This window comes from Calypte anna, chromosome 7 (genome assembly GCF_003957555.1).
Source record: "Calypte anna isolate BGI_N300 chromosome 7, bCalAnn1_v1.p, whole genome shotgun sequence".
NCBI lineage: Eukaryota > Metazoa > Chordata > Aves > Apodiformes > Trochilidae > Calypte > Calypte anna.
In genome coordinates this window covers 28,793,996-28,811,123 of record NC_044253.1, presented here as the reverse complement: position 1 = coordinate 28,811,123, position 17,128 = coordinate 28,793,996, and the positions used below count along the sequence as shown (strand labels likewise).

The following is a 17,128-nucleotide window of genomic DNA, read 5'->3' as shown; positions in this document are numbered from 1 at the left end:
CAGGTTCCTGTGTTATTAGTTCTCTCAATGTGTATTTTGTTTGGCCAAGTTTGTGCGTGCCCTGTACAATGTCATGAGGCTGTGCATGGTGCGGTACAGACGGGTGCTGTGCAGGGGCTCTGCGGCGCTGGCAAAGAGGGCTCTCAGGCCTGTTCCAGTTCTCTAGGGCCGCATCATCATCATCATCCTCAGGGCATCGGCGCGGTGCCCCTGTACCGGGCTGTTAGGAGTCAGCATTTCACGGTGCTCCACCGGACTGGACGCGGTGCTGCTGCCGGGGTCCAGCGTGTGCTCCCCGCTCCGCACAGCACCGGGTGCACTGGGCACCTCACCGGAGGCTGCAGAGTTGCCCCGCCATACCCAGCACGGGCTGTGCGGGCCAAGCGTTCCCCACGGGGCGAGCGAGAGACGGGATGACCCACGGGGGGTCGCGACCCCTTCCAGCCTTGGCAAGCTGCGAGGCGGCCCGCACTCCTCTCCCCGGCATCGCTGTGCCCCGGGTCGCACGGCGTTCCCCTCCCCCTCCCTCCGCCGGCCGGGGCCGCGCCGCTCGGCCCGGCCCTCGCCTCCCCGGAGAGCGGGGCGGGGAGGGGCCGGGCAGAGCTGCCCGCCGCGGCGGAAGGAGGCCGCGGCCTCGCTGCCGGCGCTGCCTCTGCGCGGTGAGGCGCAGCCCCCGAGGCTCCGCACGCACCTGCCGTCCCGTCCCGCCCCCGTCCCTGCCGCTCCGAGGAGCCCGGGGACAACAGGCACCTGCCGGCCCTGCCGCCGGCACTCCCGCACTTCCGCTGCCACCCCCGGGCGGGACGATCCCCGCGGCGTCGGCGTCGGGCGCCGTTTCTCGGAGGACAGGGCATGGCGGTCCGCTGAGATGAAAGTGACCGTGTGCTTCGGGCGGACCGGGATCGTGGTGCCCTGCAAGGACGGGCAGCTCCGCGTGCGGGACCTGACCCAGCAGGCCCTGCAACGGTACCGCAAGGCCCAGGAGAAGGTGAGGGAGGGAAGGACGAGAGCGGGGCTCGGGCCCGGGCGTGTGCAGGGCTGCCCTGGGGGGTGAGAGGACGGGGGAGGGCCGGGAAGTGCCGCCGCGAGGAGAGGTTGGGGGAAGGCCCGGGGCCGCCTCAGGGCTGGGCTGGAAGGGGCAGAGTTGGCGGCGGGATGTGGGTGGGTGGGTGGGCTGCCAGGCCCCGCGGCCTGCTGTGGGCCGTCCCGCGTGGGCCCGTGCTGCGCATCCCTCTGCCAGAGACTTGGTGTGAGCAACTGATGCTGGCGGGGTGAGAGCGCGTTCCGCTCTGCTAAGGAGCTGGCAGGGCTTGTTTTATGTGTTTTAAGGTTTCTGAGGTTACTGCTGTGCATGTTGAGTAACGAACTTGGTACAGACAAACGTAACGTGTCATTTCCATTAAGGCATTAACTGCTCTGTGTGTTGCTATCTGCGTGGGTAGATGAGTTCCTTTACATGAAAGGAGCTCGAGTTTTTCTTTGTTTGTATCTAATTGGGCATAAAAATACTTTTTACTCCAAGAGGCAGGTGCCCAATGCTGGTGGGATAGTGTTTAATATTGATGAAAGGCCCAGAGTTGCAAATACTGCTTTGAGAAGATTACACTTACAAGCCCCGAATTAATTGCATGATTGCCCATCCTCCCAAGTCATCTGAATAAAAAGAAAAATTACAGCCAGTGGCTTATGAGATGTTGTCCTTTGGTTGTTTCGTGCCCTGTGCTGTTTTGTTTTTTTTGTTTTTTGTTTTTTTTTTTTTTTTTTTGTGCCAAATCAATTGTTCGGTGTCCTGAGTCCAGAACTCGGTGTAAAATTCTTGTTCTTGCAGGTGTATCTTGAGAGAAGGTTGCTCCTGGTATGTGAAATCCATCATGAAAAGCTGACTTTTGACATCATGAGTGCTCTGTGGCAGAGGTTATGGTGGTCACCACATTAGTCTTCCTGAGCAAGTGTAGTGATTAGCCTGCAGCTAAAGTCTGCTGAGAGGTGTGCTCCAAGGAAATAGTTTTATGTTAAAAGATATCTGAAAATTTGTTTTTCTTTTCAGAATATTTGGAATGTTAGGAACACTTACTGTGGAAAAAAAAGCTGCTGTTTATCTTGGCATGTTAAGTGTTCTTTATCTAATTTTTTTTAAAGTGTTAAACTACTTTAAAGTAACTAAGTGTTTTTAAACTAAGGTATTTTTAAAATGCCTAAAGTATTTGGAGAAGGGAGGAAAATTGATACAAGGATTATTTTCATAGTTGTAGAAAAGGAAAAGGGTAGCAAGGACAGAAGCTTTGTTAAAGTTTTATTAGTTATAGTACTGTCAGATATCAAAAAAATGTGTGTGAGAGGCTCTGTATTTTGGAGGTTGTTCTGGAAGCCTGGGTTTGCTGTTATTCTGCACTAATTTGCTAAAGGGGAGGATATGAGATTAGAAGTTCAGGTGTGTTGTAAAATATGTGACTTTCTGTGTACAAAAATAGCAAATATTTGAATTGGTGTAAAGTACTTGGTATTTCATACTTGTGGTGAGGGGAGTTGATGCAGTAAATGACTGAGGTGCTCATTTCTGTGACACTTTAGGTAAATAGCTGAGAACTCTGCAGAAAGTTGCTTCGTGTAGCCTGCTGTGTTTTCTTAGCAAGTTTGATGTGAATTCTTGGCTGGGCAGTTTGGTCATGAAGGCTCAATTCCTCTGTTAACTGAAAGAAAATATTGGGCCATTGTTCCAGCTGAAAAATCGGTGATTATTTTTTGATGCTACTGAACTTAGTAGCAATTTTTAGAGACACTGTTGCCATTCTGAGTGGGGAGATCTTGTCTGAGTCACTGGAGGTTAGGAATAACTCTCTGGATTTATGAACTGCTGTCTGTATTACAGTATCAACTGAGATTTCTGTGCTTTTTCATTATGTGAATAGCCTTAGGTGTTTTAAAAAATATATCAGCTGCTTTGTGAGAATTGTTAATAATTTTTCAGTGAAGTGACTGTCATCTTGGCAAGTAGTGTGTTTCAGTGACATGGATATTGGTCAAACTTTTCTGGGACTCAGGATCTCCTTTTGTTGCTGTTAAGCAGTGTGTGTGTTAAGGCTTCTTGCTGACAGGTAGGTACAGCAGGATTAATGGTTTCTTATTGTCAGCCCACTTTCTCCTGCAACTTGGTATTTTGGTGCCTTTGGAAGCACTTGGATGTTATCTGTTGTATTTGGGATTCTTTGCTTGAGTGAGAGCAGATGCAAAATACTTGAGTTGCTGTGCTTGTTGTTAACTGTGTTTGCTTCTCTGTGGCTGTAAGGCAGCTCTTGGATGCCAGGCAAGGTCCCTCCTTGATTGTTTTGATTGTTTTCCAGTGAACTGTGGGAGACTTTATTTATTTATTATTTTTTATTTTCCTTCCCTGAGTTTGTGGATGAGATGGGGAGTAAGCATGTTCTGGTGGGCACTGATGGGTTCTGTATGTTCTTCTGGTGCTGTCTGGATCTCTGTTGTAAGTCTGGGTCCCATTTTAAGCAGTTCCTCAATCCACATGGGGCTAAATGCATTGAAGCTAAATACACTATTCTGCTCATACTTCTCTCCCTTGAATTGCTGCTGGCCCCAAGTAGGAGGTGCCACTTGAATTACCAGCTTTGTAATGAAGCCCTTGGTTCAGCTGGAGATGCCAGCTTGCTAACAGCCTTCAGTGCTGATGGTGCAGAAAGTGCTGTAAACCCAAGGAAAAGAAAGGCTGAGCAGCAAGTGAGAGCCAGGATGACTTTTCTTTAAGCTGCAGTGAAACTTTTTCTAGGAAAAATGTATAAAAACATCTTGTTGCTTTTTATCTCTCTCTGGAGGAGTCAGAGATGGGGAAGTGGTGTATCTGTGTATCAACTGATTTATGTTTACATGCATAGCACTTAGCTAGCTGACTTGCTTGAAGTGACCACTTTGGCTGGCCAAAGTATTGTTTATAGAAGGCAGCAGAACAGGTGGGACATGGAAGCTATGAAGCAAAATTAATAAGGAATTTATAATTTAAATGTTTAAAATCTGTTGTTTTCAGCACAGCTAAATTCTTGAGTGGCTCGCTTTTAGTCTTTGTGGGCCTCCCCTTGGGAATGCTGGCACAGACAACAGGGACTGGATCTCCAGTGTGTACTGCCACTGATGAGAAGGTACAGAAGCCAACATTTGATTCTGGAATGGTAATGGCAATTTTAATTGGCAGTCAGACTGAGTAGGAAGCAATAATGTAGTGTCTAAGTGGATTCAAGAATGCATTTTCTTTACTAGAGCAAAGATAGTGAGTTGTTTGGGTTGTACTGACAACTTCCCCAAATTAGATTGATTTAAAGAGCTAATGATGCAGGTGGACTGTCCATATCAGCTGCTGATTCCTACTAATAAAATACTTCTCCCCTTTCGTTTTGTTCTTTTTGTTCTTGCTTATGCCACAACCTGACAATTAGTTTTCTGGAATTATGTATTCTTGTTGTAAATCAGCCAGCAAGCAGAAGGAGTACTACATGTTCTTGTAGTTTCTCTAAAGATGTTGTGGGTAGGGAAAGTAACAATGTATTTTGACTCCAAACTATGCTTTAAAAATGTTTGTAAACGCTTAACAGGTATCTGGAAAGTTTTGAAGGAAATCCTGTGTTACAAATGTTTTTCTGTTTTGACCAAATTGTAACTATTTAGTCCTTTATAAAGGCAGAATAATATAGTTGTATTTGTTTAGCTCTCTTTTCTTGAATCTGATCTCTAGTTGTTTTTTTTTTCCTGTCCCAGTTTGTCTTGGAAAGTTTACTTTATGTTTTAATGGGGATGGGGTTAATCCATAACTTCTTTTTTTACTAAACCGAGTCTCTCTTCAGTTCTTTTTTTTTAATGTACTTTTTTTGCCAGGAAATATTTTAACTTTTCATCCCCATATTTGTCTTAGTGTTGCTCAATCAGCTACAGTATGTTTGCAGGCTTCTGCATTGTCTTGGAAACTGGTGTGTTTTGATGAACAGCTTAATTATAGTTTCAGCATCCATCTTTGTGATTTGTCCATTATTATGTCGTACTCAAAAAAGGAGAATCTAACTTGATACACTGCTTTTCCATTATTGTTCTTTGAGTTTATGGATAATGGACTCAAATATAGAAAGGCCACCTAAGTTAGGAAGATGAAAGAAATAGGAAGGAGACAAATTATTTTTTTAATCCCATATAAAACAAACTCTGTTACCAACAATAACACTGGTGATGATGTTGAGGTTAGAGATAGCTTTCAAGTGGCAATATTATGGATCTCTTTAAGGATTTTCAGGATCACTCTTTAAGTGATCCTGAAAAAAGGTGTTGAAAAGCACCAATCTTTTCATCACTTTTGCATAGGATGTCTGCTGCCGAGCTGCATCATAACCACTGGTGTTGATGTAATGAGATTTTGGGAGATTTCCAGAATCCTTTTCACTTTATAAGGTGTTTATAATCCGATCAGAAAAACTGCCATTTGACTTAGCAGACTTGTCATACAAAATGTTTTATAGGACATTATGTACTTGTGTCATATGAAAGAGATTTTTTTTTTATGTCTTTGTTTTTTTTAAGAAGTAAAGTACTGCCAGTAACTTGGGCTTTTGGCTCAATATTAAGTTATCTGATGCTATTATATTTCAAGGGAGTTCAGTGGAAGAGGAGAGGTGGATAGAACTGGTGGAAACTCAGTGGGGAAAATGAGACTATGGAGATATTAAAAAACTGTGTAGATGACATGTGCTCTAGGAGGATTTGTTTATTTTTTGTTTTGTTTGTTTGGCTTTTTTGGGGGTTGGCAGTTGGACAAGGTGATCTTCGAGGTCTTTTTCCTAGGAATAACTTCAGATCAGACTTCAGTGTATGTGATAATACAAAGTTTTATTTCTGTCCACCAGTTTGCATTTATCAGGTTCTGAATGCTATTCTGTTGTCACCACTTGAGAGTCAGTCAATGTTTTGTAATACCAGCTAAAACAGTCACAGGAGGAAGTCATTGAAGAGCTGTGCAGAGTTCTCAGTAGCCACTGCTTCCTATTGCTCTTTGCCCAGTTGAACATGAACTCTGAGTAGTCTCTGTGATTAAAAAAAAAAATTCGTTCTGGCAAAGGATGGACACAAGAGGTGCTTTTGCTTGCTGAATAAAATGAACCTTTAATATTTTTTTCTAAGTATTTGAATCAAAGGTTGTGTTCTATTGGTGTTTTCTTAACGTTTCTGTTTTTACCAGATACAGCTATTTGGGGATAATAGTTAATGTTAGGTGACTACTTTCATCCTCACTTGTTCAGTATGATAGCTCAGTTGCATTGCACCACACTGTGATGAGTTTCACATCCTGCTAGTGAGCAGCAGATTTCCTCCCCCACTGAGCTGACATTCTTTAGGCTTTGCTAATGATGCTAATGTAATAACTGCAGCTTTCCTGGGCGTGAAGACCTATTGCTTTATTATTATTGAAAACTCCCCCTAGTCCCATATTATGATGCCTGTTTTTCTTTCTTAATGAATATGGTAATGGTTAAGGGCTTAAGCAATTGGTGTAACTGAAAACAGATTCTGTTTTGCATTTTTATATTTCATTCTTGAATCTTGCTTATGCATAAAGATATACCTATTTTATTTCAGGAACCTGACTGAAAAAGGAATGATGGGCCCATATGAATGATTTGTTGATAGAAATGGATTTCTAAATTCCACTGACCCCAGATAGTGCCCTAGATACATTGGTGAACCAAGTTGGTTGCTTCATGTGAAAAATTTAGATAATCAGCATGTTACAGGAACTTCTGGGGAAAAGAAGGATATGCATTACTTACATAGTATCTTATTTAATAAAAGCATTTCTTGTTCCCTTCAAGTTGTATGTTCCTGTGGTAGTTCTGCAAGTCCTATCATCAGTACTTTATTTCTCACATAGGATTACTTTAGGCACTTATTTGTAAATAAACCTTTGTGTTATGAGAAATTACTGATTGCACTGAGTAGGAATTTTTTTTACCACTCTTCTGACTTTAAAGAAATATGTAAGACTTTATTCTGGGATTGTTTTTTTTTTTTTTTCTCTTACGCCTTGGGATTGTGCTGTAGACACCTTCATTAAGTGAATTGTTACAATGTTCTAATGTCATAAAAATCTGTCTTGCTTTCCAATGTAAACCTGTAATTGTTATGCCACCAGTACATTTATCCATAAGTGATGGCTTTGCTTTGTTGTCACAGGTGCCGTAGTGCTGCTCCAGTGCTTAAATTTGCTCTTGGGAATGCTCCTGAAATGGGAGGTTTAGAAAAGTTGCTCATAAGTTTAATGAGGATGCACTGTGAACTTTAATTGCCAGTGTGAGACCTCTTACTTAAATGCTTTTCTTTAGTGGTTGTTAAATATATGGAGAAGAAAACTAGAAAAAGCTTGAATAAATATACTTCTTAATCCTGGTCATAAGGATACCATTTCTATGAATTGTAGATAGGGAGGAAGATGAATGATGGAAGTCTCAAAAAGACTGATATTTGGAATCACAGAATTGAGTCTGAATGTGTAAGGTATAACAGCTGTCTCTGTTTGAATTTTCTTATTATTTTTCTGGCTATGGATTTACCTCAAAGATGAGGCTCCATCGAGCCAAATGGTTTTGCAGTACAGCTTATCTGATAGAATGTTTTCCAGATTCCCAACAAAATACTAGCTAGTGGTGAAACTTAACACACATCCTCCTTATCATTTTCCTTTTTGAAGTAATCTCTCAATCAGAAGGAAATGGAGTACTTAGACTAAAGAAGAATTGGATACAACCCAAAGAAGTGTTAAGATCAGCATTCCTGGAAAATTGTGTACCTTCAGTTTTCCTATGACTAGTCAGATCCTCTCTTCTTCAGTGTTCCTTAAAATATGAAAGGGCTTCTGATGGTTACAGAAGATACTGTCTCATTCTCATCAGTCCATCAACAGTTGAGCTGGTCTTTGTTGGAAAACTTAAATATTTAATTTATAGATTTTCTGAGGGGATAAAAATTGCTTTATATAATCATCTTCTGTGTCTTTTGATTTGGATGCCAAACTAGCTTAGGTTAACTAGAGTAGCTCCAAAGAGGTTAGAATCCAAAGGTCTCTATTTGGACCTTTAAAGGAGAGCTAAGTCATAAATCCTAATAGGTTAATCCCGTGTATGCAGTGGATTTGCCCTGTGTCCAAACTCTGGAATGGCCTTTGAGCACCTACCTGTAGGTCATCCTACACTTGGGGATTATTTCTTTTAATTTGTGCATGAATTTATGCCTTCATTACCTATGAGGGATGGTGGTATGTGGATGTTTTCACATTTCCCTGACAGCTACCATTACAGGTTCTGTCCTTTCAGTTAGTAGACTGGTGGTCTTCAGTGGCTACAGAAACTGAGTGACTGAAAGATGCCTGTACCTGCTCTGAAGCTGTTCTCTTGGCTGGTGTGCCTTCTTGTACCTCAACTTGTTCTCTTCTTAATCCCAAAGAAGAAAAGATTGGAAAGGAGATATCTCCTTTGAATCGAAACTTTCCGTGTCTTGTCTGGAGTAGAAACACTTGCTGAAATTTTTTGAGGACTAAAGGGAGTTAACAGTAAACATGCTTAGCTCCCACTGAACTGGGATTGTTTGAAAAATCTAGCTGCTGCCAGTTCATAATTAATTTCCCCTGCTGGCTGTAACAAAAGTGTTCTGAACAACTGTTTCTGGAGTTTCTGGCATCATGAGTGTCTTGAGTTAGTGCAGTGGTGCCTTGGGAGGGGAGCGGGTGGGCAGGCAGGCAGAGGGATGGCTTCTGTGAGAAGCTGCTGGAAGCTCCCCTGGTTCCAATCCCTGCCCCACTTCTGCCCAAGGCCAAGCAGATATGGGAAGCTGGGGTAAAGCAGAGCCCATGGTGAGATGGCAGTTGTGCATGGAGGAGCACAGGGGAGCAGACCCTGAAGGACCATGGTGGGGTAAATGTGAATTTGTAGCTCCTGAAGTGTCACAGGTGGCAAATGTGAAGCAGCAGCCTGTGGGGGATTGCAGAGAGGGGCAGATGTGGATCTGCAGCTGTGGAGGACCCCGTGTCAGAGGAGGTGACTGTTTCCAAAGCAGCTGTGACTCTGTGGGCAGCCCAGGCTGGAGCAGTTCCTGAGGGACTGCACCTCCTGAGAGGGACTCATCTCGGAGGGGTTTGTGAAGTGCTCTCCCATGAGAAGGATCCCATGTTGGAGCAGGAGAAGAATATGAGCCCTCCTCCTCCTCCTGAGGAGGAGAAGCAGCAGAAATAACATGTGGTGAACTGACCCTAAACCCCTCCTTGTCCATCCCCTGTGCTGCTTAGTGGGAAGCAGCAGTGAAGTAATCAGGGCCCAGGAAGGAGTTTTGAGGGAAAGTATGAAGATCTGGCCATGTTTTCTCTTTCTCCTTGTAGATTAAGTTAGCTCTTTTTCTTTCCAAGTTGAACATGTCTGTTTTTTGCCTGTTACCATAACTGGGGAATGCAAACTTTCTTATCCTTGTCTTGATTAATTTGCCTTAAGATAGATTTTCTTCTTGCTGTCTCACAGTGGGTGTGGGGGGTGAGTGAGCAGAGGCCTGGTTGATACCAGCAGGGCCTAAACCATGACAATAAGCTACAAAAAGAAAACTTCCTGTGGAGCTGGGAACCTGAAATAGTTGTTTTGGGCGGCAAAAAGAAGGCAGCTCATTGATATTTTAATGTTGTGCATAGAGAAAGACCAACATTTGTGTAATAGTAATCAAGATGCATGCTCTGTTCAGACTGCTATGAAAAAGGAAGATACTTTTGGGTTTTTGGTTTTTTGGTTTTTTGGTTTTTTTTAAGAGGAAAAATCTATGTGTTTGTGTGTGGAAAAGATGTGATCTGACATTAGGGTCTGTCCTGTGAAAGGTAAATGATGACTCTTCTATGTTAGGCATGAAGATCAGCACTAAAAATTCTGCAAAATTCTTCTCATTTAATGTTTCAGGAGCAGATATTTGGATAGCTGTAATTCAGCTGCTGACTGCTGGGAGATACCAACTTTACCTGAAAAACCCTTATAGAAACCACTCCATTTGCTTTATAAATAGCCAAATTAAGATCTAACTTTTACTTGAAATACTCAATTCAGAAGCACATTTAAAATGCCCATGCATTTTAAATATGTTCCTTCTGAGTAATAAGTTTTTTTCTTCTTTATGATTATTCTTATATGGAGGCAACTTATTTTTTGAAAGTGTTGGCAGGAAATAATTGTTCTAAACTCTTATCCTTTTCATATGCTTTCACTTGAAGTAAGATGGATCAGATGGGAGTATTCCTGTATTGACCTCTTAATCCTTGAGTTTGGAAAAATGTTGGTTTAGGCCATCTTCCATTTAAATCAAATTTTGTGTTTTGTGGGGAAATAATTGCAGCAAGTCATAGAATCATAGAATCATAGAATTAGCCGGGTTGGAAGGGACCTCAGAGATCATCTAGTCCAACCCTTGACCCACCGGAGCAGTTGCTAGACCATGGCACTGAGTGCCACATCCAGTCTTTTTTTAAATGTCTCCAGGGACGGAGAATCTACCACCTCACCGGGCAGTCCATTCCATAGCCTAATCACCCTCTCCGTGAAGAAATTCTTTCTAATATCTAACCTAAACCTCCCCTGGCACAACTTAAGACTGTGTCCTCTTGTCTTGTTGAAGGTCGTCTGTGAAAAGAGTCCAGTTCCCACCTCGCTACACCCTCCTTTCAGGTAGTTGTAGACAGCAATGAGGTCTCCCCTGAGCCTTCTCTTCTCCAGGCTGAACAGCCCCAGCTCTCTCAGCCTCTCCTCATAGGGCCTGTGCTCGAGTCCCTTCACCAGCCTGGTTGCCCTCCTTTGGACCTGTTGCAGGACCTCTACATCCTTCTTAAACTGAGGGGCCCAGAACTGGACACAGTACTCGAGGTACTCGAGTCAGAAGCTGAAAGGAGTAGGTGATTTGCTTTTGTACATGCGGTGTACTTTTTCTTATTAGACCTGTATTAAAAATGTACTGCTAAAGTTGGACTGTATCATTCTTTTTCTTCTCATCCCAGGTCTCTAGTAGCCAGCTGTACTGGCAGTGTAGGAGTTTGGGCTTTTTTTTTTGTTTGTTTCTTTTGTTGCAGCAACAGGCACTACCATTTAACTGTGAATAGAGGTTTAATACCCACTTTGTTGTGTTCTTTTTATATGTCATGATTAGTGCCATTATTTATGTTATGATTGTGTTCTTATATGGAAGAATAAAATATATATTCGTTGCTATCCTTAAATAATCCATATTAAAAGACAGTAAGACACTATATAGCCTTTTTTTGGTAACTTTATCTGTTTCATTTGTAACACATCTGGCAGTATACACACAGTGTGTTCATCTTGGTGTCACACAACTGTCTTTTGACATCAAGGGAAGTGGAGCAGTCTGGCTTATTGTTCACACTGCAGTTCATTAATAGCTGTAGATATGAAATGAGCAGCTCACTAAAAGGAAATCTTGGTCAACCTCTGACTCTTTCCTTAAAGGTTTGAGAATAGACAAGATGAAAAAATAATACCAGCTTCTTTCCAGATGGCTGAATGCTTGGTGTGTCTTTATGTTTAGCTGTCAATCAGATGTGAATGCTGTGGTTATTGTGTCTTCCATTTTTCTGGTTTGAAATGATCCAATATATGCATTGTGTGCTTAGAGATTATTTGTTTGGCTTTAAAAAAAACCTTCAGTTTGTTTTTGGAAAAAGAACCCAACTTGATACTATAGCAAACTCCAGGATTTTACTGTTCATAAGCAGACTTCATAGTGCAGGTTTTAGCTCCACATACCATATTGCACACAGTAGTTGTCTTGAAATAAGGTGTGGTGGACTATTAACATCTGCAAAATGTTATTTCATCTTTTAAATATCTTCCTTGTGATTAGTTTCATATTGTTGGTTTTCAGTAGTGCAAAGATGTTTTTCTGCAATCTGGAGCTGAAAATAAGTTTTGAGGAGGCTTTGTTTTAAGGAGTTTCTTTTAATTGGAGGAAAAAAAAAAAAGAAAAAAAACAAACACCAAAACCAAAGAAAACAGATTTTGTTTTTAAACTAGAAGTGTAAATCACCCTTTATAATGATGGTTTTAAATGAGTATGTGAATTAATACTCAAATATAAAATCTGCAATTTAATGAACAAACTGTTTAATACTGTAATCTTGCTAAAATTGATTTAATGGCTTTTCAGGCTTTTTTTCTTGCTGTCTTTTGTTTTGGAGCCTAACTTCATAGTTGGTGTAAGAGAGAACTCTAATAGTGCAACCAAAGCTGTTGCAGGTTCTGTAGTAGGCCAAATCACTTACCTTATGTGACCTTCATTCTGGCAGATTCTGGTGCTATAATTTTTTCTATGGCTCTTACTTTTTATCCTTTAAAAAAGAGAATCAATTGCATCATTGCATGTGCTGGTTTCCTTTTTCAGGCACCACATGCAGCAATAAAATTTAGTGAAAGTAGATCCAGTTACTTTGGTGAAAGGCTTCCAGTATCTTGTAGCTGAACTTGTCAGTGACTTAACTCTGTTGGTGTTTGTGTATGGGAATTAGGAAACTAAGATATCATCACCTGTATTAATCAGAAGTTAATGTTAGGCTGCAAGTCCTCTTGACAGTATATTGTGAGAAAATATTCCTGGAACAGCCTTGAGCATTCTTGTGAGTAATGACTGTGTTATATCCTGTTTGCTGCAGGCATTTCCAAAAGATATTTGTTTACTTTTACAGTGAAATCTTACTTCTGTAGGTGCTTAAGCATGGTGTAACATGAGGAGGTGTGGCAGAATACTGTGGATACAGTTGTGGAGCTGAAAGGCAATGAATGAGGTAGCTAACTGGAAATTAAGTTGGATTCATCTGTATCAGTGATGGATGGCATCAAACTGCAAATGAAAAGGAAGATTGTAATGGTGCTTTAGGACTGTTGCAAAATAAATTAAAATACAGCATTTAATTAAGCTTGCTTACCAGCTGTTATTTTCATTTGAGGCTTCTTATGAGATTGTACTCACTGGAATAAAATTGTGTAAGGAAAGATTCTGTGTGGCTCTGGAAAGAAATTCCTCCTGGTTGGAGGAAGTTGCTACAAAATAGTAATTAGAATGCATGCCTCAGGTGTAATTTCCTAAATTTGAGCAGAATCTTCTACTTACCTGTTGTTAGCTATTTTCCACTGACTTATATTTTGCTTCACTGCATTCTCGTTTCGTTTACATCTTTTAAGCAGTTCCTTCCCAACTCTTCTGTGATTCTGTCTTCTGGAAGATATTTGGAGGAGTAGGAGAAAGCAGTTCTTCTGCACTTCAGGATAAGAGGGAGGGAGGAAGAATTCTGCATACTTGTGGTATTGAATTTCAGTGAAAAAGTGAATACCTCATTCTCTTTGCCTTTTATCTGGTCAAAATCCACTTCATAAGATGTGGTTGGGCATAGAGTGGCTTTCTTCAATGGAGTGACTACCTCAGTTGACAAGGGAAAAGCAGTGGATGTCATCTATTTGGACTTCTGCAAGGCCTTTGACACAGTCTCCCACAATATCCTACTCACCAAGTTGGACAGATACAAATTTGATGGATGGAATGTTCAGTGGATGAGGAATTGTCTGGATGGTTGTAACCAGTGGGTAGTGGTCAACAGCTCAAAGTCCAGATGGAGATCAGTGACAAGTGGTGTCCCTCAGGGGTCTGTTCTGGGACCTGTACTGTTAAATATTTTTATCAGCAATATAGACAGCAGGATCAAGTGCACCATCAACGAGTTTGCAGATAACACTGAACTGAGAGGTGCTGTCAGTAAGCCAGAGGGATGGGATGTGATCCAGAAGGACATGGACAGACTGGAGAGGTGGGCCCAGGTGAACCTCATGAAGTTCAACAAGACCAAGTGCAGGGTCCTGTACCTGGGTCAGGACAATCTGCACTATCAGTACAGGGTGGGGGATGAAGTTTTAGAAAGCAGCCCTGCAGAAAAGGACTTTGGGTGCTGGTGTGTGAGAAGCTGGACATGAGCCAGTGGGCACACTTGCAGCCCAGAAGGCAAATCACATCCTGGGCTGCATCAAATGAAGCATGGCCAGGAGATGGAGAGAGGTGATTCTGGCACTTGGCTCTGCTCTGGTAAGGCCTCATCTGGAGTGTTGTATCCAGCATGGAGCCCTCGGTGTAGGGAGGACGTGGATCTGATGGAGTGGGTCCAGAATAAGGTCACAAAAATGATCAGGGGGCTGGAACACCTCTCCTATGAAGCCAGGCTGAGGGAGAGGGGGTTGTTCAGCCTGGAGAGAAAAGAAGGCTACGGGGAGACCTAAAAGTGACTTTCCAGTACCTGCAGGGGGCTGGGGATGAACTGTTTATAAGGGCCTGAAGTGATAGGATTAGGGGCAATGGTTTTAAAAGAAAAAAATTCTTTACCATGAGGGTAGTAGTAGAAAAATGGAACAGGTTGCCCAGGGGAAAGCAGTCGAGGCATCATCCCTGGAAATATTCAAATTGAGGCTTGAGGAGGCTCTGAACATCCTGATCTAGTTGAGGGTGTCCCTGCTTACTGCAAGGGGGTGGACTAGCTGACCTTTAGAGGTCCTTTCCAACCCCAATTATCCCATGATTCTATGTAGCATAAAGTTTTGATGATATGTTAATCCTGCCTCATTCTATATTTTCAGTCAGGTGAAAGTAGAAGTTGATCTGAGGAGTGAGAGAATTGGGTTTGTTTGGGTTTCATATGTGGCTGCCAGTATGACTAGAGGCTGTTTGGGCTATTCACCAGGTGTATTTGTTGTATCTCAGAAGTCAAATAAGAAGTAACACAAAATATAAAGAGTTTATATAATAATTCCCACTGTCTAATAATGTGCTGGTAAATATTTTTATTACTTTTTAATCTTCCTGGTCATTTTCTTTCAAACAGCCAGAACCAGTAAGGCTGTCTTATCTTTATGGAGTTAGGCTGGGCTTCTTGCCTGTTGGTTGTGCTTTTAGAACATTTTTGACCCAGTCATTTCTGTTACTGAGAAGCAAAGAGAGAAAGGAGGCTACTTAATTTATCATTTTCCAGGAGAACAAAATGTCACATAATGGCCAGATGTAATGATAGACCTTGCTCCAACACAGGTACAGCTGAAAATAATTAATTTCTCTCCTTACACACCTGATTCCTAGTTGATCTAATGTGTCCTCTGACACACTTCTATTTTTCCTTTCTTCTACTTTTTTTTTGTTTGTTTTTCTTTCTCTTGTAATGAACTTCTGCCTCAAAGGGATTCAATGTATATCTTGAAATACTTTTAGTGCTGTGAGTATTTAAAACTACCGTGACTGTTTCATCATCTTTAGAGCACTGGGGTCTACAATTGTCTGTAATGCCTCTGTTTTGGAGTGCTCTCACCAACTGTACTGTGAAAGGTCATGTATTTCCTTTGTCTTCCGAGTGAGAGAAACAAAACCAGAAATCCAAGCTTGACATGTCTCAAAAGAGAGCAATGAACTGGAACTGCCAGTAGATTACCAGTGAGTGTGGAGAGAACTGAGCAAGGCACCAGCCTTGGAAGTGTGAGTAGACAGTGATGGTCTAGGGTCTGTCTGTCCTTAGTGACTGTGTAAATCTGGCAGCCTTCTGGTGGAACTCTACCTCAGCCTCTGTTCTGGGACTAAGGTGTGCTAGAAATAGGGTGACACTACAGCAGAAAGTCCTCCTGTTTTCTGAGAAATGACAAATTCTTTGGTATGATTGAGAGGGCAGATATTTTTTCTTCCAAAGCAAAATGGCTTTCCATGTGGAACTAAGGAAATACTTCTATAATTTACTACTCTTTTTTTGTTACATGAACATTATTTAAAGCTTTATGTTATAAAGTTCTACAGGTTTTTAGCATACCTGGTGTGTGTTGCCTTACAGGCATTTGTATTATGTTTTGTGGAAGCAAGGAGTCTTTTGTCACACCTGAAACTCCCTGTACCACTCCTGTGATAGCTGCAAATACATTAATCACTCTATTGAGGAAAGGCCCAAACACTTGTAATAAAATAATTTTAGATATTTTCTGTATTAAGGACTGAAGTGGTGGCTGCTCTAAATTGATGGATGCTGAGCCATTTTTCACTTTTTGATTTTTTGTATTCAGTGCAGAATTTGTTACTGAGTTGTGTGAATGTACAGCCAGCCTTTATTTTTATTATCTGTGGCTGTGCTGAATGGCTTGAATTAAAGATATCTTTGGTTTTAGCTGGTAAAGTAACAATGTTTTTGTTTTGTCACTTAACTGGGACTTTGTTTCTGAAATAGAATGTCTTGTACATGTGCCTTTCTTACTTTCTTAAGTGGCTTTTTTTTTTCTTTTTTTATTTCTGTGTGGAAAATGGGTGGCAATTTGAAGTGCTTGCTTTATATAGTTCTGTGTGTTCACTTTTAATTTGTATTATAACAAATAATAACTGCGATCCTTCAACCCCTCACTGCTACCTTCAGATATCAAACAAAAAGCCAGACTCAGTGCTAATTATTTGCCAGGTTCCTGTAGCTCTGTAGGAGTTTGCTTATTAGCATAACAATGTTACTCTGAATATTGCAGCTACTATTTGACAGATAACTTGGGGTGTGAAAGGTTTTTTTTCTGGAGCTGTTGCATTTACTTACAGGTGAGTCCTTTCTGTTTCTACATTGTCTAGACTATCTAGTCCAATGGGCTTGATGAACTAAAGGATCTTTTTAGTTTATAACTAAATATAAACTAATATTATAACTAATATATTATAACTAATATCAGCTTATACTTGCATTTATGTCGTTATCTTTGATTTGTACCCCACTCCAGTTTCAACTGAGACTTTAAGGGGAGTTTTTTTTTTTAGTTGTTACAACTGCAGTGTATGGGCTTTCTTGTCTAAACACTTATCTCCAGCTGCCTTCAGTATGGCTTTGCATACTTGTTCTTCATTGAAATGTTCTGAAATGTCACATGTTGGACTGTAATGTAAAGATGGGCTACACAATCCTTCTGCTGATGTGTTCTCTACATCATGTTTTATTTGTATAATATTCCCATAGTGGGCCCTGTTCAGAGAGGGGCACTCATTCAGATTTGGTATAAAATCAGAATGCTCTTAT

At 41.5% G+C, this 17,128-nt stretch overlaps 1 protein-coding gene across 1 annotated transcript in view; it reads left to right on the top strand.

Moving 5' to 3' along the window:
- The first annotated feature begins 591 nt into the window (after positions 1-591).
- The window catches only part of PARD3B (par-3 family cell polarity regulator beta), a 385,985-nt gene continuing 369,448 nt past the window's right edge, over positions 592-17,128 (top strand). Inside the window, exon 1 of the mRNA XM_030454365.1 lies at positions 592-988. Within this exon, the coding sequence (XP_030310225.1) occupies positions 869-988 (120 nt within the window). The 5' untranslated portion in view covers positions 592-868. The remainder of the gene's footprint in view (positions 989-17,128) is intronic.